The following is a 22376-nucleotide window of genomic DNA, read 5'->3' as shown; positions in this document are numbered from 1 at the left end:
TCAGAAAGCCCGGCCGCTTCCCGCCTCCCCCACCCTTCCCCTCTGGCCGAGAGTCGCGGCTCTGCCCGGAAATGGGCACGAGGACTACAACTCCCAGCGCGCGCAGGGGCCAAGGACTACTGTTCCCAGAGAGCCCCGCGCCTCAGGACTGCGAAGGGTGGTGCGGCAACATGGCGGCGTCAGGAGCTGGCGATCCCGTTGATGATGCTAAGAGTGGAAAAGCCCCGTTCGCTCAGCGTATCGACCCAACTCGCGAGAAACTGACTCCCGCGCAACTGCAATTCATGCGGCAGGTGCAGCTTGCCCAGTGGCAGAAGACGCTGCCACAGCGGCGGACCCGGAACATCGTGACCGGCCTGGGCATCGGGGCCCTGGTCTTAGCTATTTGTATCCGTCCGGGCTCCAGACTCATGGAGACCGCATGTGGGGTTAAGGGAAGGGGAACAGAAGAGTTTAGGAGGGCTGAGGCAGCCATTTAATGTTTGGGTACAATGGGGTTAATACCTTATCTTGTCATTCTAAGGTACTCTTTTTAATATGATTTGTTGATAACAACAATAGTTGTGGGTCAGGGCTCAGAAAGAGCAGTGGACTGGAGGCCGGGATCATTGATTTGGGAGAATGGGAGGGTAACAAGGGTGGTAGAGCACGTCTAAGAAAAGGGAATGTGCATGTTCCATTTCCTGAACCCACCTCCCCAGATGGTTACACCTTCTACTCGGTGTCCCAGGAGCGTTTCCTGGATGAGTTGGAAGACGAGGCCAAAGCCGCCCGAGCCCGAGCTCTGGCAAGGGCATCAGGATCCTAATCTGGATGGGTATTGCACATCTCCAACCTGCGGGAGCTCCTTCACATGGTGGATGATGCCCCACGACCCTGTAGAAATCGAAGCCTACTCACAGCATCGCTGGCCTTCTCGCCAACTTTGGACCATGACTGAGCCAGAGAAGCCAAGGACTTAATGCATTTGGCCACTGTCAAGGGAACACTGCCCACCTCATACTCACTGTGTGCAGTGACTGAGCCCTTCTTGTAGTTTATTTCCTTGTTTGACGGGTTATGACCTTGGTTTTTCCCAAAGTTTCTGACTTTGTGGTGTACCCTCTTCACCTCCCAGGGGCACAACTGTTATGGGGATAGGTGTAGCAGCTCTGTGCAGTGCTGGAGCCTAAAGTGGGAAAGATGGGGTCAAGTTGAGAATAATAAACTGATTCATCTCTCCTGGAGCCAAGTGAGTGTGTGGGGGCTGAGACTGCATAGTACTTCATACTGGAAAGCTCCACGGGCAGTAGCTGTGGTGGTGGTGGCATTGCCCCAGGGAACTGTAAATGTTTAACTATAATTACTTTTTCCATGAGATCTTTCCACCCAATTTAAGGGAAAGATCACTGGGCTGTTTGGGACTGAACTACAACTTAGGGGAAGAAAGGTCACTCTTCTGTTCTCTACCCTCAAGAACAGTAACTCTACTGCCTTTTCTCATCCCTAGAGAGAGAAGTGGATGATGGATTAAAGACAAGCAGCCTTCATTCTTTTAACTTTCACTGGTGCCTGCCTGTGCAGGCCTAGGGTGGGGTCTGGAGGGGACCTTAGCTTGGTCAAGTCGATCATTGACCTTGCAATTTCCTCATGAGCTGGTGCCAGGAAGCCAGAGGGCTGGGCAGCTTCCACCCCTGCCTCCCATTGTGCATGGAGAGTCCCTTTTAAATCCTCCCCTGCCTCACCCCACAAAGCTTTGCCCCCAGTTCCTAAGGTGTGACAAATACAGATTCACAGAGTCCTTGTTTCCAGCAATTTTATTGGCTGCTGCTAATTCTGCTGTGAGCACACCCCCTACACTCTCCCAGCTGGGAGTGGGTCCTCTAGAAGCATCCGGGCTTGAGTGGGATTGCTTAGTGGTTGACCCATGGCTGGGGAGGGGGTGAAGATGAAGATGGTAGGCTGCAGAACTGACACCTCCACACAGCAAACTGTTCCCACATGTTGGCTGCATGTAATGGAGCTGCACTCTCCATGTCCCTTCTACTCCTTCAGTGCTGGGGTCTTCCTTGCTGAGTTGTGTTGGTCAGAAAAGCATCAGATTCTGAGAGCACAAGCTCCATGGTGCGCCCTGGTGTCGGGGAGACACATAGCTTCTATTCTGAATTCACTGGAGGGAAAAGAAAAAATGCTGAAGAAACATCCAAGGTGGGAGGAAGGCGAAGCTGCAGCAAGTTACCATTCCCTGGGCTCTCCCTCCCGTGGGCCCGCCCTCACCATCCTGCCAACATCCCCGGCGAATGTCACCCCCTTGCTTGCCCGCTGCTCCTGGGAGCCGGTGCTGCTGCCACTCAGGGAGTTCCTTCGCATGATGCCTGGGAGCAGGACGAGGAAGGGAGAGCACTGAGTGAGGGAAGGGGCAGCAGGGGCTGGAGGGCTAGTCCCCCCAAACCAAGGGGCAGACCCCCCAGGGCCTGGAAGAAAACCAAGTTGGTAAGGAAGAGGTCTCAGAGAAAAGGTGGAAGCTGGGTGACTGCAGTCTCACCAGGGCCGGGGGGCTCAGAGCGCTGCAGGCTGTTGCGGCGGGAGGTGGGGAAGCTGCCCTTGGAGAGGCGGCGCTGGCGGCTGGACAGCATGGCAGCTGGGGCCACAATACCCGGTGGGGGCTGCTTCCCCAGCCGGCTGTACAAGTCCTCAATTTCCTTTTTCTGTAGTGTCTGTAGTGCCTCCACCTCTGACAAGTGCCTGAGGACGCATCAAGGGCATGAAAGGAGTAGCCACACACTTGGCTTTCCCAAGTTCACCTCTTGTTCCTCCATCCTCCCCAGACTCACTTCTGCCGAAGACTCTGCAGCTCAGCCCAGAACTCCTCATCCTCTCCACTGCTCTCTGACTCCTCGCTGCTCAGACAAAGGCTACTGTAGGAGTAGCTCATCCACACCGGGCTGGGATGGCTCAGGGGTGGGGGGCTGTCCCCAACTCGGGGTTCCTTCCCATCCTCTCCTTCCTCCTCGAGTCCAGCCCCCAGACCCTCGGCTGCACGGTCACTCTCAGCCAGAGCTTCCCTGGTCTCTGGCCCGCCTCCAGCACTATCCTCTGTGTCTGAGCTCTCCGACGTTGGCTGAGGGGTTGGAGGCTTCAGAGAACTGGAGAGAGTTGGGGATGTTGGTTGTAGGGGAAGTAGCTCAGCTGGTTCCTTGGATGAAGTCACTTGGAAACGCCCAACAAGCTGGGGCTTTCCCTCTGCAGGGAGGCATGGAGGGAGGGAGAGAAATCAGTGGCAGGATATAAAGTGGGTTGGGGATAATGGGCAGAGGAAGGTCAGTGATCAGAGATCTCACCTTCTGAGATGGGCGCCAGTCTGGCTTCGTTCAGGAGTGGCCGAGCAGGATTTGGGGAGGCCTACAAAGTGAGAGTCCATGAGGAAGGAAGGGATCCAGAATGAACCCTCCCTAATCATCCCTCTTGGTTTCCTACTCACCTCACTCTCCATTTCAGCTGTGTGGGCTGAAGGGCTCTCCTGGCCACAAGGAGCGAGGGGCAGCGGAGGGGGCAGGCTAGGTATGGGACTAAGAGGGGCTGGAGGAGATTGGGAAAGGAGCCCAGGGGTAGGGGACAGCAGGGACTGGGCCACGGTCATCACAGCCAGTGAGAAGGCACTAGCCAGTGAGAGGAGAGGGGCTGCTGTCGGGGAGGGGAGGGGAGCAGCAGAGGGGCATGGAGGAAAGGAAGGAGGATTAAGGGTGACCTGGGAACAACCAGGAGAGAATGGAGGTGGAGAACTGGGTGGGAGAGAACTCTGGGGAAACTGAGAGGATGGGATTGGGAACTCAGGTGCCCTGGAGGAGAATGGAAGTAGAGGGCTGGGGGGTTGTGGAGAGGGATTTGAGGAAATCTGACAAGAAATGGGGGAGAATGGGGAGGGGCTGGGATGACACGGGGTAGACATGATGGGGAAGATGGGACCTGGAGAAACGGGGGTTCCAGGGGAAAATGGGTTTTCGGGAGACAACGGAGTTCCAGGGGAAGATGGGGAGGTGGAGAAGGCTGCCCAGCTCCTCTGCTCCAGGGAGGTGCTGCTCTGGAACTCTGCTGGGGAGGAGGGTGTGTTGAGATGCCGGTGCCCCGTGCCCTGTGCCCTTCCCAGGGGCAACCCCAAGGGTTGGGATGAGCAAGGACAGAACTCTACATACCACTGGACGGGCCTGGGAGGGGGCCCGGGAGGGAAGGCAATGGCACTGGCTCCTCCTGAGGAAGAAGGAGCCTACAGTCACGGTGGGGAAGAGCCGAGGCTTAGATGAAGGTTTGAGACGGGGCTTCTTAAGCTAGGACCCATGAACCTCTAGGAGCTCATACATGAGTTTCAAGGGATTCAAAATCGTATGTGCTGAAATATTTAGAGGTAAAAGGGCATGATGTCTGCAACTTCTTGTCAAGAGGCTCAGAAAAAAATAATATGTATACATACATAAAGAAAGGGGAGAAAGACTGGTAAAGCTAATGTGGCGAAACACTAACAATTGGCAAATCTAGACAATGGGTATCTAGGAATTCTGTATACAATTCTTGTAACTTCTCTCCACAGCTCTGAAATTATCTCAAAGTAGTTAAGTTAAAAGTGTACACTGAACACGTTTTCCTAAGACAAGGGTCCATGGCTTTCATTGTATTCTCAAATGGGGTAATAGCTACTGTTTTAGGGTCCCAGAGATGAAGAGAAGTTAGGTCCCAGGGGACTGCTGAGGGCAAGGAGTAATGAGCCCCGGAGCAAAGAAAAGAATCTGTTTCCCTGGAGATGTCCAGAGGGGTCTGACCTGGGCGCCTAGGGTGTCTTCAGTAGCCTTGACAGGGCCAGTATCTCTCTTCAACAGTGTCTCTACTCGCTGGATAATCTCCCGAATTCGGCTCAGGAATCCATCTCGCTCCGAAGGCAGAATGAACTCATTATACACCTGGCGAGGGTTAATAGCATGGGGAGGGAGGGCTCAGTTATCTCACTCATCCCTCTCTCCTTGCTCCTGATCTTTAAAAACCAACCCTTCACACCACTGCTTCTGCCAACCTATTGTAAATACCGGTTGTGTTCCAGGCACTGTGTGATAGAAGGAGAAATAACAGCCTAGAAGGAAAGGAGCTCACATTCATAGGATGCATGTATATACCAGATGCTTTACATACATTATCACATTTAACACCAACGACAACTTTCTGGAGTCCGTATTAACATCGCCATTGTAGAGTTGAGACAACCGATGCTCAGAGAGGTTGAATTCTGTCTACCCAAGGCCATAGGATTTAAAGCCAGGTCCACCTAAAGCCCATGCCTGAGTTCTTTCCACTGTTGCCTTGCATGCTTTTGAACAAAATTCCTGTCCTCATAGGGTTTATGAAGCATACCACACAGGCCCACAAACATACCCCCCCATAAAGTTAAGTAAAAATAGGCAATAAATGGTAAATGTCACATTCAAATCCAGGAATGCTTATTGAGTACCTACTATTGCCAGGAAGTGTGCTAGGTACTGTGGGAATGTAGGGAAGCATGAAACAAGGTCCTAGTCTTGAGCCCAAACTCTAGTGGAGGAGACATATAAATACGTAAATCAACATACTGCAAGGCAGGCCGTGATAGGTAAGGCGCTTCCGAGTGAGATATAGGTAGAAATGCTATGCCAGGAGGTGGGGAAGGGGAAGTTGTTATGGAATGGGTTTAGAGTTTCAGATTTGCAAGATGAAATAGTTCTGGAGATCTGTTTCACAACAATGTGAACATACTTACCACTGAGGCGTATACTTAAAAATGGTTAATATGGTAAATTTTATGTTATGTGTTTTTTAACCATGATAAAGAAAAATGCTATTCCTAAGAGGGAATACCACCCTAGGGATGGAGGAAGCTGGAGCGGCTTCACAGAGCAAGTCTTTGGAGCTGAGCATTGACAGATGAGTGGGAAAGTTGCCCTTTATTGAGGACCTACCATGTGCAGACACTTCTCACAGGTTACATCATATTATATCAGAACATCTTTGCAAACAAGTATTGTCACCTGCATTTTACTGATGAACAACTAAGGTTCACAAAGGTTAAGAAACCTGCCCAAATTCATTGAATTAGTAAATAACAGAGCTGAAATTTGGACTCAGGCATTGCATGAAAGCCCACCCTTTCCTCTATTCCAGGCTGCTCGTCAGAAAGAGCAGAGCAATCTAGGCAGAGAGAACAGCGTAATAGCTGTGAGGCATGAAAGGCACGGTGCATTCTTAAAATAGAGAGGATTTGAGTGTAGCTGAGTGTACTGTGATTTTTAAAGGCCAGCTTCTGGAATCTGGGCCTTACTCTAACAACCACAAGTAGCCACTAAAGATTTTGGAGTGAAAAGTAACAGATCAGATCCAAGTCTCAGGAGAGTTCTGCTGTAGAGTGGAGGGTGGGTTGGTAAGGACAGAAAAGAGGTGAATGGGTCCCAGGTTCAGGGGGTGGGGTCCCTTTGGCTGTGTGGGATCAGAGTGGGCTTGAAAGCCCAATAGAGAAGGCGCCCAGAGCGGGAGACCCCTACGCAGATGGAGGCAGAAGCAGAAAGGCACCCAGCCTCTTCAGAGGACCATTCAGAAACCAGCATGGCCAGAGGGAAGACTCCGAAAGGGTCAAGTGGTTTGAGGGGAGGTGATAAGCCTTGTATGCTGAGAGTTATTTTTGTCTTTGTCCTGGACACAAGGTGAACGACACTGGAGGAGAGGCTGTAGAGAGAGTTCCTGAAGCCTGATGTTTCTCCCATCCCTATCCCTCCTTCCCCCCAGAGGCTGGCATCCACCACCCCAACGCCACTGAAACTGGTCTCCCACAAAGACCTTCTCCCAACTCTAACAAAAGCCAGTGTGCTCTTGCTCCAGGCGTCACCCTATGCCACCTCCTTGAAACTCTCCTCACTCATTTTTACTAATATCCTCCTACCCCTCTGTGTCCTTCAATGACCTACCCTCCCTCTTCCCATTCTAGAACTCGTGGTATCCACTGAGCACACTCTCAGGCCCTCCATGTCTCAGGCTTGGCAGGCCTATCTCCCTTCACTCTTTCAGCTCTGTACTGACCACTTCTAAATCCACCTTTCTCCAGCCCTGCCTGAGCCATATCCTGCTGCTATGGAGGACCTTGCCTTGGCAGTCCCTCCTTCACTCAAGTTCTTTATGACTCCTGACAAAACCTTTCATTCCTGACTTCCTCTTTCCTTCGGTGGCCTAGTTCCAAGTTACAAGTCGCCCTTGACATCCCTTTCTGTAACTCCCTATCATATCAACTCAGCAAATATTTATTGAGCATCTACTATGCGCACTGTACTACGTCGATAGGTTACTGGGTTACAGAGTAAATTATTTTCCTGAAACAACCCTTGCGTTCACCTCCTCTCTTGTTCTCCCCCATAATCCACTCTCTCCTTCATCCACATTTGGCTTCTTGTGTCCACCTCCTGGCTGGACTCTGTCCCTTCTACATCCATGGCAGAATGATCTTCATAGAACCTATTGTAACCATGTTATATTTTGCCTAACTCTTTTTTTTTTTTTTGAGACAGAGTCTCGCTCTGTTGCCCGGGCTAGAGTGCCGTGGCATCAGCCTAGCTCACAGCAACTGCAAACTCCTAGGCTCAAGCAATCCTACTGCCTCAGCCTCCTGAGTAGCTGGGACTACAGGCATGCGCCACCGTGCCTGGCTAATTTTTTCTGTATATTTTTAGTTGTCCAGCTAATTTCTTTCTATTTTTAGTAGAGACGGGGTCTCATTCTTGCTCAGGCTGGTCTTGAACTCCTGACCTTGAGCCATCCATCCGTCTTGGCCTCCCACAGTGCTAGGATTACAGGCGTGAGCCACCGCATCTGGCCTTGCCTAACTCTTAAGACTGTCGATAGTCTGGGCCCATTCTACCCGCCTAGCTTCACTGCCACAGTTCTCCTATAGGAGCCCTGACTCCCAGTGATAGTGGTTTCCTCATGAAGCCCTCCAAGTCACTCCCTACTGGGAATGTCTTTGCTTATGCTGTCCCTCCAGCAAGACATGCCCTCTCCACCCTCCACTGCCTCTCTCACCCATCTGCCGAGACCCTGGGTAAGCCCCACTGCCCCTGCTGTCCAGCCCCTCCTTCACCCACAGCGAAGTATCACGTGTCCAGCACGTGCTTACACACAGCACTTGTGTGTACCTGGTCATTGTAAGTCTCAAATTGCTCCAGCTGAGGAACCAAACCTCACTGGATAAACAGAAATTCTCCCCGAAAACTAGAGCTGAGACGGCTTCAGTGTCACTGTGCTGAGTGCCAACCAGTGCTTTAAAAACCCTGCTGCTGGATCAGGGTGTGTGTGGGGGGGTTGGTGATTAGCACCAGTGGACATCAGGAGGGAAACTCTTGTCCCGGGTCCAAACACTCTGCCATTTCTCTCCCCCTCACCATGGCAGCTGCGATCTCTTCTGGGCTGTCTCCATCCAGATCAAATCGGAAGGTCACCATTTTGCTGTTGTGGGTCTGTAGCTGGCACTCAACCACCCTGTCGTTCTGGTCTGAGACCTTCAGATTCAAAGTCAGCAGAGGGGAGGAGGTCAATCCTTCTGTCTTCACACTGTGTCCCCACCCTACTCCAGCCAAGTGACAGTGGCCAGACTGGACGTGGAGAGAAGTAGACTCTACCCCTAAAGTCTGGTAATAGAAACCAGACTGGCTGCCTCTTGAGTACCAGGCACATGCTGCTGCTCCCCTTTTCTGGCTGACCTCCCTGTCTGCTGACAGTTCCCTCCTGGCCCTGTCCATTACTCTCCATCTCCCGTACCCCTTCCTTACATTAGTGACCCGAAGCCTGGATCGGGGTCTGCGCCGCATATTCCTCCCTGGAGGTCTTTTCATCTGTCCTAGCCCTTCTCCCACATCGCTAAGGCCTGATGCTGCATCTGAGGCATAGCTGGAGAAGGAAAGGAAATAAAAGGAGTTTCAGAGTGGACACTGGGACCCCAGAGCTCCAGATGTCTCACCCTGGCACCCCAAGTTGTACCAGAACATACCTGTCCGCAGGGGAAAAGTCACTGCCAGGGCCAGAACGTGGAATGGATAGGGCAAAACCCTGAAATAGGATAAGGGTTCATAAGATCAAGAGGTTGGTATCTAGGGAGATGGTGTCAAGGATTCTGGGAGGATAATAGGGAGACGGAATTGGGGAAGATGAGGATAAGAGTGGTAGATTTCCAGGGACATGGGGCCAGGTCATGAGGCTGGGTTTCACAAGGAGAGAGACAGGTCATAGGCTTGCAATGGCTAGGAGCCCCCCATGTGACCCCTCTCACCGAGGGCAGGCAGAGATGGGACTCAGCGGGGCTGGATGGCACCCCCCCCAGGGGGCTGGAGGGCAGGGTCTGAGGCATCCAGGAGGCCGGAGGAGCTGAGGTAGCCATCAGTCTCGCAATCCGCTGGTGGGGGAGGGAGGGGATCAAAAAAGGGGAAGCAAAAGGGGGCGGTGGCAGAGGAGGGGGCCTGCCTGAACAAAGAGAGGCCTGGAGCTGCTGGCCAGCTCTTTCCCAGAGGGAGCTTCATGGCTAGGGGTGGAAGGCAGGGTGAATGATGGAATGATGGTGTTACTGGGTTGAACTTCTGGGTGAGGGGCAGAGGCCAAGGGTTCTGGTACCTAGGACCCAAGATCAGGGGTGACGTACAGGTGGTAGATGAGTAGCTGGCATGGCGGAAGAGGAAAGGCTGGTGCTGGTCTGCCTCTGGCTCCTCAGGCTCAGGGGGGAAGGCACTGGGGGGACCAGGAGCCACAGGGCCAGTTGCTGGTGGAGGTCCTGGCTCCAGTGGGAGGGCCTCAGACTCCCTAGCTTTGCGCAGCTTCTCACGCTTTCTCTGGATGGCAGCAACCCGTTCACGCACTGCCCGGGCCACTGGCTGGTAATCAGCTTCACAGACCAAGCCCAGAGCCACCTGGAATTGGGAGGGTGAGGAACACAGTTTGGGACTCCTCTCAAAGATCCATCAGGACACCTTCTTGGGGTCTCCAAGATATGAGAGGAAGGGAACCAGCAATTATCGATTACCCACTATGTCTGTTAACTGGCAACTCCTTACCTTATCATTAAATGCTCCCAATAACCTTGTGAGATAAGTCTTATCAGCCCCATTTTAGAGATTAAATAAAGTAAATGACCAGTTCATGGTCATACAGGAAGTCAGTGGTACTCAATGCGGGCAGGACACATTTGGCAATATCTAGAGACATTTTTCCTCATCACGACTGGTGGGTAGGTGCTACTGCATCTAGTCAGTAGAAGCCAGGGGTTCTTCTCAACATCCTACAATGCACAGGACAGTCCCCCAAAGATGTCAACAGTGCAAAGGTCAAGAATCCCTTGTAAGTAATGGATCAGGATTTGATCTCAGGTCAGGTTTGGCAGTGCTATTGATATCTGATCTTTCACCATATTCCAAACACATTCTCAGGTTCTTGATCCACCACAGCTGATCTCCACCCTTGCAACTGCCATTTCTCTATTGAGAATCCCATACTCCCCTTCCCCCAGGTCTTCCTAAACCAGCCCCCAAGCTTCTGCTCCTGCATCTTATGCCTCCCCCTTCCACCAGCTTCCATTCATCACCTCCTCACTCACTTCAACCACAAACTTTGCTGCGTGAGTGAAGGAGGTGGGGCAGAGTAATGTGACAGAACCCAAACCACCTCTGTTTAAATCCAGCTCTACCACTTACTTACTTGGGACCTCAGACAAGATATTCAATCTCCCTGAACTTCTGTTTCCTCATCAATAAGTTGGGATAAAATTACCACCTATGCAGGATGGGTAGCAAAGATCAAATGCATGTGCAAGTGCTTTAGGCCATGTAGGGATGTGGGTTATTAATGAGCTCCTACCATATGCCAAGCACTGTCAGGGATAGAAAATCAACAAAACACAGTCTCTGCCCTCAAGGAGTTTATACTCTAGTGGAGAAGAAAGATAGGAACGTATCCGGGTGTAAAACAAGTGATGGTGGTGAGTGCTGTCATGGAAGGCCTGCCGAAGTGGAAAGAAGCATTTAATTTTGACTCTAGAGGGGAAGGCTCCTTGAAATTGATGGTTCTGAGCATGCTGGAAGAAAGAGAGAAGAACAAGGGAGAGGGGAGGGAAGGGGGGGAAATAGATAAATTGGCGAGAAGGGTATTCCAGGAAAAATGGATCAGCAGAAGGTACAGCGGGGAAGTTGGAGACCCAGGGTTCGTTCGGGAAAGGAACAGTGGCTGTGCATGCGGGTTAATTAGGGCAGGAGACGCCGAGAGCGGCGGGGTGGGCCCCCTTCCACCACTCCCGTGCCCCATTCCCCTCACGCTGTCCCATCCGGTCGACGCCCACACGCCCTTCACAGGCCCAGCGGCCGCACAGTCTGTCCTCCTCCGCTCACCATCTCCTGCGCCACCTCCTCGGCCGCGTCCCGGCCCAGCTGGAACAGGAACTCTATGGCTTGGTTGTCCCGTGGGCGCCCCCCGCGCCGCGCGTCCTCCATGCGCAGCCACAGCTTGAGGCCCGGCTTCTCCCCGTCGTCCTCCTCCGCCAGCTCCACGTGCACGCCGCGCTCCTCTCGGAAGAAAGCGTGGGCCAGGAGGTCCTGGATGGTGAACCTGGGGGTGGCGCGGCGGTGAGCCCAGCCCGCCCGCACTGGCGCTCCTACAGCACCCCCCGCTCTGGCCCTTCACCCCACCTCTTGTTCTTATCCGTGCGGATGCAGCCTTCAATGATCTCCTTCACCTCCGGCATCTTCACCTTGTAGAAGCTGTTCGGCTTTGTGCCCTGGGGGAAGGGGTTGCTTGAGACCTAGGGCTCTCTGAGCCCCAGCTCTGGGGTTGACATCGCCACCACCTTCCGCACCCCTCGCTTTAGACAGCAGTGAGTGCAGTCGCAAGAGCACGACGACTGCTACTGGAAGATTTGATTTCAAGTCCCAACCCCCCACATAAAGCTAGTGTGACCTTGAACAAGTCTTCCGCTAACTGTTTTCTCATTTGTAAAACGCAGAGCGGAACATTTGCCCCGCTCACCTTGCCGGGCAGCTGAAGGATGGGATGAGAGATTGGATGGGAAATCGTTCGTAAACTCTTGGGAGCCTTACAAGTATTATCATTCTAAGTAGCTTGTACTGGAGAGGGTGCATGTGCACTGTGTGCATCCATATCCTTCAGGGCATCTTTGTGTCTAGCCTGTTTTCATTAAGGGAAAGGGCCTTGACCTTGGGCTGGTTGGGGCAGGAAAATGGGAGGGGGACCTAGAATTCCTTCTCTCCCCAACCCCACCCCTCTCATTCTCACCGAAGTGACCTTGCGGTAGATTTGCGCGGCATTCTGGCACTCAGAGTACGGGTACTCAGAGGTAGCCATCTCCAGCATGCACATGCCAAAGGCGTATACGTCCACGGCCTCATCGTACTTTTCCTCGTACATTTCGGGGGCCATGAATTCCGGGGTCCCTGTAGGATCCACAGCAGGAATCAGGCTGCTGAGCATTCTGGCCTCGTCCTTCCACTTGGGCTATCCGGGGACAGCCCTGCAAATTCTAAAGTATTAATACAAGTGACCGACCCTTGCCCACAGTGTGTGTGGGGGGGTGGAGGGTATATACCATAGGTCTCCCCACTTTCCCTGTGGTCTCATAGTTGCAGGGACCTCAAAGAGCCCTGCTGGGGGGAGAAGGGTCCCCAGATTCTTTTCTGAGGTAGGGGAAGGATTGCAAGGACCTTCCTGGAGGGACGCACCAATGACACTCTTGGCAAAGGAGGCGCGCTTGAGAGTGGCCAGGCCCAGATCCCCGATCTTGACGGAGCCCGTTGGGCCAGTGATAAAGACGTTGTCGCACTTAAGATCCCGGTGCAAGATGGGAGGTACCCGGGAATGTAGGAAATGAAGCCCCCGCAGGATTTGGCGGCTCCAGCGCTGAAGGACTCGCGGCTTCATCTCCCGGAATCGCCTCAGGTACCTGGGGGAGGGCGCATAGTCCGGGTGGTAGCGGGGGATACGCCCGTGGGGGAAGGGACCCCCCACTAGGAAGTCCCCCCCCCTCCCGCCCCCTCCGCGCCGCTGCCTTCGCGGGAGAAACTGAGTTGGCGGATGTAGTAGACAGAAAAGACATTACGAAACGGGTCGGGAGGTAAATTCACAGATAGGGCCGCGGCCAAGGTGCTGTGGGAGCACCGGAAGGGATGACTAAATGCCCCCAGCGTGGGGGAGGGCTTCACAGAGGAAATAACTTTTGTGTTGCGTCTTGAAGGATTAGTAGGAGTTCAAGGGTGAAAAAGGGGAGGGATGGAGACTTTCCAGGCAGACGGGACGCCGTGCTCAGAGGCACGGAGACAGCAAGTGGCAAGGCAGGGTGCAAGGAGGAACTGGGAGCTGGAAATTCGGTTTGTCTGTAACTTAGGGTGAAGATGAGGCTGGATCCTAAGGACTTTGTGAGCAGGTTAGCCATTGTGGCCTTTATAGCGAGGCCCGTGAGAAACCTCGAAGGGGTTTTAAGTAGGGGAGTGACAGTTCAGATTTTCAATTGAGAAAGATCCTCCAGGTTGGAGGGAAGATAGGGTCCCTTTGAGGGTGGCAGAGTAGGGGAAGGTCCTTTAGGAGGTTGCTGCATGGCTCCAGACTAGTGAGGTGGCATGGCAGTGGGGCCATGGACGGCACAGTGGAAGATGTTAAGGAGGGACTTGGAGACTGATTGGGGGGTGGGCAGAGTGGAGATAGAAAGAGAGAAAGGAGGATTCTGGGAAGGTAGCCAAGTTTTTGACTGGAGTGCTGGGTGCACATTGCCATTCCCTGAGGCAGGGACGCAGGTCAAGTGTGTGGGAGATGGTGCACCTGGTTTTAGACCTGTATGTAGAGTTTGAGAGGCCTGAGAGTTCAGGAAGCAGGGTTACACATCCCCGCCCTCCCTCCGCCCAACGCGCAGAGCTCACGTCTTGAGCGTGCCCGAGGTCATGAGTTCGGTGACCAGCACGATGCAAACCTGGCCCCGCAGCACCGACTTCCACGAGTCGTAGAAGCGCACGATGTTGGGGTGCTGCAGGCCCTTGAGCATCTCCACCTCCTCCGAGAAGCGCTGCCGCTCTGCTCGAGACAGTTTCCGAGTCTGTGGGATGGAGGATGGGGGTCACATCAGGCCCAGGACCCCCACGGGAAGGAGGCATCTCAAGCGGGGCTGGGAGAAGAGCTGAGGTTTGGAGCCCAGGGAGGGGGTCAGGTTGGTGGGATCACTTCCCCAATGGGCTTCATACCCCGAACTCCCAATCAATCCCCTAGGGCTCCTCCAAGTACACACCTATCCTGAGCCTGGGGCGGCCCCCTAGACCCCCTGCTGGACACAACTGCCCTTTATGCAGCCTGGTCCAGGAACCCTGGGCTCAATAGCGTCTTTGTGGCCGCCCGGGCCGGCCGTGGAGCGGGAGGGGGCGCCCGGGGGCTGGCAGCCGGCAGGCAGCAGGCGGGTAGCAGGAGACCGCGGGCAGAGAATTGGGGCCGGCAAGGGGGTTGGCCCCAGGAACTGGGAACTGCTAGATCCAGACTGAAGGCAGGAGGGCTAGGGAGGGAGGTTCAGAGAAAGAGAAGATCCAGGACTAGGCGCCAGGAGTCCGCCCCCTCCCCATGGCTGTCCCGCCCTGTCTTCTCTCCCTTCCCTCACCCCTCAGTTTGGCTGCCTCTCCTTGTCTGGCCTAGAGCCTGGGGCGCGGCACTGGCAGGCGCAAGGGGCAAGCCCTGTGCCAGGGCCAGAGCGGAGGGACCCTTCTCCTAGGTTCTGTCCCCCAGTCTGAATCTGGAGCTTTGGACCCAGATTTGACTGGGTTCTCCCAGTGGAAGAAATGGGAAGAAGGTCCTGCAAACCAACAGGTTTGGGTCTCAGTGTCTTTGGGTCTGGGAAAGGAGAGCCCAGGTAGGCAGTGGGATGAGAAGCAGGGCTGGACTTAGGCACCGGCTGGAGCTCCCTGTCCTCCCCTCTCCACAGCTGTGAAGTCCAGAAGTCTGGCTGCTCCAGAAGGAACCTGGAGGGCCTCATTCTGCCACAATTGCCCTAAATCTTCTGGAGGTGAAGAGGACCCTGGCCCAACTCCTGGGCTCCGCAATCCCAGCCTCCCGGTCTGCAAAGAGGTGGGGAGGGGATGGGAGCAAGAGGACCAGGGTCATAACTGGGGGTCTCAGGACTGAGGGGAAAGGGAGAGGAAGAGATAGTGGATACATACCCACCAGCAGGCAACTGGTGGAGCCAGCCCCCCAGATCTGAACTGGCTCCCCACCCCAACTTCCCATCCTATTTTCCATCTCTCAGGGCTGAGTATGGAGACTTTAAAGTGAAAATGTTCATGCCCATGGGGTTGCCATCATTCACCACTTGCCTCAGTTTCTCCTACTGCAGCCCAGAATCAAACAGGTCATCAGGCAAAGAGAGCAGGGGTATTGGGACATTCGACTGGAAAGTGCATCTTTCCCTTGATGCTGCCCCCCGACCCCGTCTCCCATCCTAACACCTCCAGAGTCCCATCCCAAAGTGCCACCGAGGGGGCGCCCAGCCGCACCTGCAGCTCACACCAGGCCACCTCCACCGTGGTGTCCGTATCTAGCCCTCGATACACCGTCTTAAAGGAGCCACGTCCAATCTCGATGTCAAACTTGAGGTATCGGCCGTCTGGGGACGTTGCCACAGCCTGAGTCTCCATGTCCTCCTTTTCTTCCTGCTCCCGCCGCCGCTCTCGGGCCGTGGCTTCTGGGACCCTCGGGGGCTCCCCGGACCCCGGGCCTCCTGCGGAGCCCGTGAGCTCGGGATGCGGGGAGTTTGGAGCCTTCCCAGGGGCTCCCTTGGTCCACGTGCCCTCAGGGGGCTCTTCAGCGCTAGGCGGTGGGCTCATTCCAGGGCTGGGACCAACAGAATTCGGAGGATCGGGGGGTTCCGGAGCGGGTGAGGCTGGCTGGCACCAAGAGCTCAGCAGCCCCAAGTCGACTGAGCTGCGGCGGCTGGGTCGAGAAGAGCGCGGCCGGGGCTCAGTCTTCCCGGAGAAGCGGCGCGCTCGGCGAGGAGGGGGCCCGAGGCGAGGCGGCCCCGCGGTGGCAAGAGGCGGCGGGGATCGCAGGGCCAGGTCGGCCTCGGTCTGGGACATAGGGACCGCGGTCTCCGTGGCTGAGGGTGCCAACATGGGGAAGGGCCAGGCGCCGCAGGGCGAAAAGCCAGACGGCCCTAGAGGAGGCGGCCTGACAGGCGGACTGGCTGGGTGCGCAGCGATCCGGCTGAGCGGCTGGGGCCCCAGCCCCCGGCTCGCCCGCCCGCAGCCCCGCCCCGGCCCCGCCTCGCAGCCCGCCCTTACCCCCCAGGGCCGCCTCCTTCAAGCCGCGAGGCGCCTCCTGGATCCCGGCTGCAATCCCAAACTCAGCCGCCGCCCCGCCCCCGGCCGCTCCCACTCCTCTCCCGAACCTCCCCGACACCCGCCTTCAGCCTCAAGCCGAGGCCAGACCTGAGTGCGAGGCGGCGCTGTGTCCTCCCGCACTAAGAGTGCGCAAACCTGTTTGCGCGGGGGTGAGAAGCAAGGAATGACGCTGGAACGGGAGAAGAAACGTGCCCGCGGCTCTCGGGCCCTAGTGCGGGGGGTGGGGTGGGGGAGATGCGGGAGGCTACCACCCGCCTGCACACCCCAGATAAGGCAGCACCAGCGCCTCTTAATCGTCCGGAGTAGCCCCAGGCCAAACGGAGGTCAGTGGAACGGTCCAACGCTGTCGTCCCTCTGGTCTGCATAGGGATGGCTGTGTGCTTCCCAGGACAAGTCCCTCCCTCAAACCAAGAGCCTGGTCACCCATCCCCTCCACCCCACCTTGGCCGCAGCCTGGCCCTGGCCAGAGTGGCTGTTTTTGCTACGTGGGCTCTCCTTCCTCCCCTTCTGTTTGCCAAAGTCTCCAATAAACCAAAGTCCACATCCGGCTTACCCCCCTCAGCTGGCCTTGGCCACAACCACCCCACCCAGGCCAGATGAGTGGAGGGAGGGGCTTCAGAGTAGCTCAGGACTTTCATGGGGGAGATCGGGAGGGAAGGGGGAGCTATTAAGTGACTCCAATTCAGAGAGAAAGCAGTCTGCTCCCAAGCTCTGTTCCATCAGCACTCCACAGAGCCCACCCAGCAGATGTAAAACCACAGGCTCACAGGAGCTCGGTCAGCGCTGGAGTACCTTTACCTTCACAAAAGACATGAGCTTTCTCTCCCCTCTCCTTGGCAGGGATTCACTCCGGTGGTAACGCTTCACAGCCGTCCCTAACCCCATTCCTGTATTGTAGTAATTTAAGAGGCAGGCAGTGGGAGTTGAGATTTTTAATATCATAAATCATCGTTGGGCCCCGACTCTCACTGCCAGGCCCACGGGCCTCCTATCTTCATATTGCCTGGAAGGCTGCCTGCAGCCAGGACTTCCCCCAACCCCTAGGAAGGATCCAGCACCAGCCTGAGAAGGGAGGCAACAGCAGCTAAGGGGGTGGGAGGGAGAGGAGGCAGAAGCTGTGCAGGTGCATGTGTGTATGTACTTATATGTGTGAACACATGTAAAGTGTTAGGTTTACAGACCCTGGCTCAGGGACAGTCTAGGATGGGAGAGGAGGTAGGGCAAGAAAAAGCACATTTTTTCTCTCTGGCGCCTTGGCCTCACTCTATCCCAAGGACAAACATATGAGGTGTGAGAAACCCATCCCAGGGTCCCAGCCTTCAGGACTGGAGCCCTTTTGAGTCTGGTAGAGTCACAGATCTAGTCTGTGGGAACACTGGGTCTGCCTCCTTTTGAAAGCCCTGGAAAGGTGGAGGTTAAGAAGGGAGACAGGTCTCTGCTAGAAGAACTTGACACCTCGGCCATCGCTGACAGTGATGATCTCAGCCTTGTGCTCCTGCTGTAGGGCCTGCAGAGCCCGCAGGAGGGTGGCCTCATCCAGCCCATGGAACTCTGGACAGGAGAGATGGGCAGTCAGGGACACTCGGCTCCTTGAGGCCCAAGGCCTCTGAGAGCAGTCTAGCTGGAAGCTGAGACCCTCCCAGAGGCAGGGTATGCATGTGCCATCCATACTGCTGCAGCTGCCACCCACACTTCCTGGGCACTCCTTAGGAGTAAGGGGTAGAAGCAAGCCTGAGTCAGCATGAAATGAGTTCATGCTTATTTCCCCCTCCCTGGTTGTCCTGTCAGAGTCAACCTCCTCCCACTCCTGCCCCCATTACTGTCTGATGCTTAAGAATGACACCATCTGCTTTTTGGCCACAACGAAGGGGCCCTGACAATCAGGCCTAGAGAAGTCACGGCCCTTGTTGCTGGACAGTGACCCTAGTTGCACATCTGTACAAATCAGGAGGACTTCTCCTAACACAAAGAAGTATAGCCGGTACCCCTGGCCAAGAGACTGTTAAAAGTCCAGCAACTATATTTGCCCTTTCCTAGATAACAGCTGAGAGCCAATGGCCAGCTGAGTATGCGGATATGGTAAGACACTGCGAGGAGAGGTGAAAGGCAGCAGGCAAGCCCCGACAGGCTTGCTCACCTCACCCCGTGCAGAGGCCCAGCTCAAGTCAAGGAGCTTGCTTTCTGAGGAAGCCTCCAACTTTGCCCAGCCTGAGTGGTGGACTGGGCAAGGCTGCAGCGCTGAAGTCATGGGGTGATGGTGGGAGTGGCAAGCAGAGACCTGCAGAGCAGGGGGGAACAGCCAAGAGCTGTAACCTCTGCCAGGGCAGCCAGAGACTAACAGAAAAGGAAGGTACCCTGACACTCCAGCTAAGATTGGAACTTTTCGTGATCCTGGGGATCAGAAAATGGAGTCAGAGAGAAAAGAGTTAAGAAAGTGTTTACACTATGTAAAAATCAAACACTATACAAATCCTTGCCTGACCAGAAACTATTTAAATGGACTGGGGGTGGGGATGGGGGTGTTGGCCCAGTCCCTTCAGCTGACACACATAAATCTTGAGCCCTCTACAAGAATAAAAGGTGAAAGAGAGCCTGAGTCAGCCAGGAATGAGATTTCAGGCTTAATCCCCCACCTTGGTTCCTCTTTCGGCATCTACAGAAGTAATTGTGAACTTTTCATGGGTCACGGGTGCCCTTGAACATCTTGTAATATGGACTCTATCCCTAGAAAAATGCACACACACCCATACAAACAAAATTTGGGGGTTTTTTTGCATGTGAATTAAGGTGGTTTAAGGAATGCTTGGACGTGGGTTAAGAACTTTTGTATTAGGTAGTACTTGGAGTTCAGAGGCAGAGAAATGGGAAGTCTAAATATCAATTAAACCAGGACTGGACTGGAAAGAGGAGAATTCAGATGACAAAGCTGGGGGGTAAGAGAAAAAGCATTACCCTCATTTTCCGTGTCTTCCCCATTAGTCAGTTCATACAGGGTGAACACGGAGTTATTCTGGCCACTCCTGGAAACCTGAGGACATAGAAATGAAGATTGAATTAGATCAAGAATCTCTTGGGAGAAAGGAAACTCACCAGCTCCACATCTCTGATCCAGGAATGGTAACTACTCCCAAACCAGCACTTACTGTCACCTCTGCATAGTAGCCTAAAAACCATAAACCCTACAGGTGCTATATTTATATGTGTACACACATATTTGGAACCACTAAACCACAGGCCTTCACGTGTCTGAGGAGTGACCTCTCATTCTGGTTGTTTTCCTGTTCAAGAATGGGTGGTGTGTGTTTGTTATATTTAGGTTGTTGACGCTTCTTCCCCTTTCTTCCTTGGGAATGTTTCGGTCTAGTGGTGACTAGGAATTTGGGGAAGAGAGTATTCTGTCCCTATATCCACACTGGTTCAGAATGGCTCATTCATACTGTGGACAGCCCCATAATAGTGGAGTGGGGGAGGGGCCCCATGTTTTTTCCCCTTCCTTTCCCCATTTATCTCCTGTGGCCAGAGGTTCCAGCCAACCATAGCACTTATGGTTCCCAGTATTGCATTCTCCAAACACAGCCTCACATAGCCTCTGGCCTCCTACAGGCAAAGTAAGGGAGGTTCTGTGCAGCAAAAGAAATTGAGTCACTGAAAGAGATTTGCTTGGAGCGTGTACTTCCTCTTTTTGCCCCCTCTCCCCTTTGCTCGGTCTGGATCTAGGAACACCAGGTATCTGCTGGGGACCAATATAATTTCCCTTTGCCATGGGTCATTGCTGAGTACTTGGCAGCAAAATGGTCTCACCCATTGATAGATGAGTTTCCCCCATTCTTCTGGCCTCCGCCACATGATCAGGAAGCTAGACTTGCTCTTATCCAACCACTCGAGGTTCCCTGTAAAACAGATACTTAGGAAAGCATCATGATCTAAAAAGGGACAAAAGCCAAAAACCAAGGTGGGACAGAGTGGAAGAGACTCAACTTGCAGAGAGAGAGAGATTCAGTATTTATTTTACCATTACTATCTGTAAAGCACCCATTCTTCTTCTTCCACCTCTTTTCAGACATAGGGCACAGAGAGAGAGAGAGAGATTTCAATTTTTTGTATAAATGAGGAGAGAGGACCCAGAAATGGGACTGTCTACTGTATAGAACACTCTGGGCTTCAAGCCAGAGGAGAGAAAAAAATTATGAAAGGGAAAAAACTTGTCCTATTTGTCCTAGGAAAAACCCAACTAGGAAGAAAAATAAGGAATCTGGAGAACTGAACCCACCTTTCTTTCTCAGTTCCTCTAATACAATCTGGATTGATTCCACAGGAAGCTTCCCTGGATAAAAGTTAAGGGAATAGCATACACGTGAATTCGGTGGGATTAAAATTCTCAGAGCCAGTCCCATGGTGAGAACCACCTGCCCTTGTCCTGTCCCACACACATATGCATGCAATTTCCCTATATCCAGCATTTCCTAAATATTCCGGAGAAGAAAGTAAAGAAAAACTTCTAGCTAGGCATGGTGGTTCATGCTTGTAATCCCAGCATTATGGAAGGCTAAAGCAGGAGGATCACTTGAGGCCAGGAGTTAAGATCAGCCTGGGCAAAAGAGAGAGATGCTGACTCTACAAAAAAAAAGAAAGAAAAATTAGCCAGGCATGGTGGTCGGCACCTGTAGTCCCAACTACTTGGGAGGCTGAGGCAGGAGGATTGCTCAAGCCCAGGAGTTGGAGGTTACAGTGAGCTATGATTGTGCCACTGCACTCCAGCCTGGACGACAGAGTGAGACTATATCTCTTTAAAAAGAGAGAGAGAGGGAGAGAAACTCTTCCAATGAAAAGGAGCGTTAGAAAATGAAAGGTACTACCATTCTTCAACCTCTGTCCTCTTGCCTTCCTTCAGCCTTTCTCCATAGATACTTTAGGGATGACTCGGGCAGCAAAAACAAATGACCCTTACTTCCTGGGAGGAGGGGGGTGGGTAGAGAAAACGATTAAAGGTAGTATGGAGCCTCACCCAGAAGAGGACAGGAGATTCAAATAGTCAAAAGGGCTCAGATTGAAAAGCTTGGGTTGGCTTCAGGGCAGAGAGTCTAAAACCTGAATGATACCTGGGCACTCATCACTGCAAGAGGGTTTGGTACTGCACTTGGGGGCTAAAATGGATATCAACTCATTCTCATGCTTTCCCAAGTCCGGTTTTGGTAGGAGCCTGCCTACTGTAGGTAAAGGGGTCGGGGAGGGAGTCTGGGCTTGTGGGAAAGTGTACAAGTGCATGTGTGTGGGCTGTGGAAGAGCCTGAGGGAGGATACGCTGTAGCTTGACGTTGTTGAAGAGCGGGCTCTCCTGAGCTTCCATCACCGTCATGCTGGACTGTTTGTGCAGGCGGCAGAAAGACAGGACCAGCGAGCACCAGGCGGCCAGCTGCTTCTGCCGAGTGTCCACGTTCGGCTGTAACCTGCCGGGTGAAGGGAGTGGGGCGCAGAATTAGAGGACGTGAGGGGGCGAGAGGCAGCCCTTGCCTGGGGGCGCGTTTGGGGGAGAAAGTGAGGGACTGAGGGTGTTGGCGGCCGGGTCCCTTCTCCCCCTCCCCATGTGAAGCATCTGGGCTGAGCACGGGCCAGAGGGAAGGGAGGGAGGCACAACGGGGCTTCTCGGGGTCTGAGCCTCACGTAAAGAAGGGCGGGAAGCGATACTGCCACGGCCACTCGAAACTCATCGCCATCGTAGTAGCCCAGGAAACCCGGAACCTCCCGGCACAGGACTTCCGGTTTCCGCTTCGGTACGTCCGGGCAGAAACCACAGCAGAAAGGTTCCGGACGCCTCTCCGGAGAAAGGGCCCAATGGGAGTTCATTGTCACCAGCTAATCCCCTGCCATTATCCTAAAAAGCTTTACCTTTTAGAGCAGAAAGAGCCCTGGGAAGTCTTCTGGTTTGACTCCTGAGAAGGGCTGTGGCTTCCTCAAAGCCGCTCAGTTTGTTCGAACTGCAAGT

General features: G+C 53.9%; 3 protein-coding genes across 3 annotated transcripts; 1 reads left to right on the top strand and 2 right to left on the bottom strand.

Annotated features, from left to right (window-relative positions):
• The first annotated feature begins 122 nt into the window (after positions 1-122).
• Positions 123-1226, top strand: LOC123620978 (cytochrome c oxidase assembly factor 3 homolog, mitochondrial). The gene is made up of 2 exons (XM_045526619.1): positions 123-387; positions 702-1226. The coding sequence occupies exons 1-2, from the start codon at positions 171-173 to the stop codon at positions 806-808; spliced, it is 324 nt and encodes a 107-aa protein (XP_045382575.1). The 5' UTR covers positions 123-170; the 3' UTR covers positions 809-1226.
• A 552-nt stretch (positions 1227-1778) lies between these two features.
• Positions 1779-16274, bottom strand: WNK4 (WNK lysine deficient protein kinase 4). Its single transcript, XM_045526616.1, is given in 20 exon segments — positions 1779-2149; positions 2257-2354; positions 2525-2724; positions 2814-3222; positions 3321-3381; positions 3461-4071; positions 4173-4227; positions 4794-4931; positions 8421-8537; positions 8808-8925; positions 9026-9084; positions 9305-9352; positions 9354-9427; positions 9671-9935; positions 11406-11622; positions 11703-11791; positions 12307-12464; positions 12750-12970; positions 13941-14113; positions 15552-16274. Coding segments are annotated over 20 exon segments (3729 nt in total). The 5' UTR covers positions 16167-16274; the 3' UTR covers positions 1779-2146.
• Positions 16275-17311: 1037 nt separating this feature from the next.
• On the bottom strand, positions 17312-22146 carry VPS25 (vacuolar protein sorting 25 homolog). Its single transcript, XM_045526615.1, has 6 exons — positions 22055-22146; positions 21695-21840; positions 20665-20718; positions 20196-20284; positions 19347-19422; positions 17312-17945 (listed from the first exon to the last, which is right to left on the bottom strand). Exons 1-6 carry the CDS (start codon positions 22105-22107, stop codon positions 17833-17835), a joined length of 531 nt encoding a protein of 176 aa, XP_045382571.1. The 5' UTR covers positions 22108-22146; the 3' UTR covers positions 17312-17832.
• Between the last annotated feature and the right edge of the window lie 230 nt (positions 22147-22376).

Source organism: Lemur catta, chromosome 15, assembly GCF_020740605.2.
Source record: "Lemur catta isolate mLemCat1 chromosome 15, mLemCat1.pri, whole genome shotgun sequence".
NCBI classification, from domain to species: domain Eukaryota; kingdom Metazoa; phylum Chordata; class Mammalia; order Primates; family Lemuridae; genus Lemur; species Lemur catta.
The sequence above is the reverse complement of the archived record's forward strand: the minus strand, read 5'-3'. Positions and strand labels throughout refer to the sequence as shown.

Coding starts and splice junctions, on each gene's coding strand:
- LOC123620978 (XM_045526619.1), top strand. CDS start 171: ATGGCGGCGTCAGGAGCTGGCGATCCCGTTGATGATGCTAAGAGTGGA. Junction 388..701: donor GGCCCTGGTCTTAGCTATTT/GTATCCGTCCGG, acceptor CCACCTCCCCAG/ATGGTTACACCTTCTACTCG.
- VPS25 (XM_045526615.1), bottom strand. CDS start 22,107: ATGGCGATGAGTTTCGAGTGGCCGTGGCAGTATCGCTTCCCGCCCTTC. Junction 20,285..20,664: donor AGAGGAACTGAGAAAGAAAG/GTGGGTTCAGTT, acceptor TCTGTTTTACAG/GGAACCTCGAGTGGTTGGAT. Junction 17,946..19,346: donor GGAAGACACGGAAAATGAGG/GTAATGCTTTTT, acceptor TCTCCTGTCCAG/AGTTCCATGGGCTGGATGAG.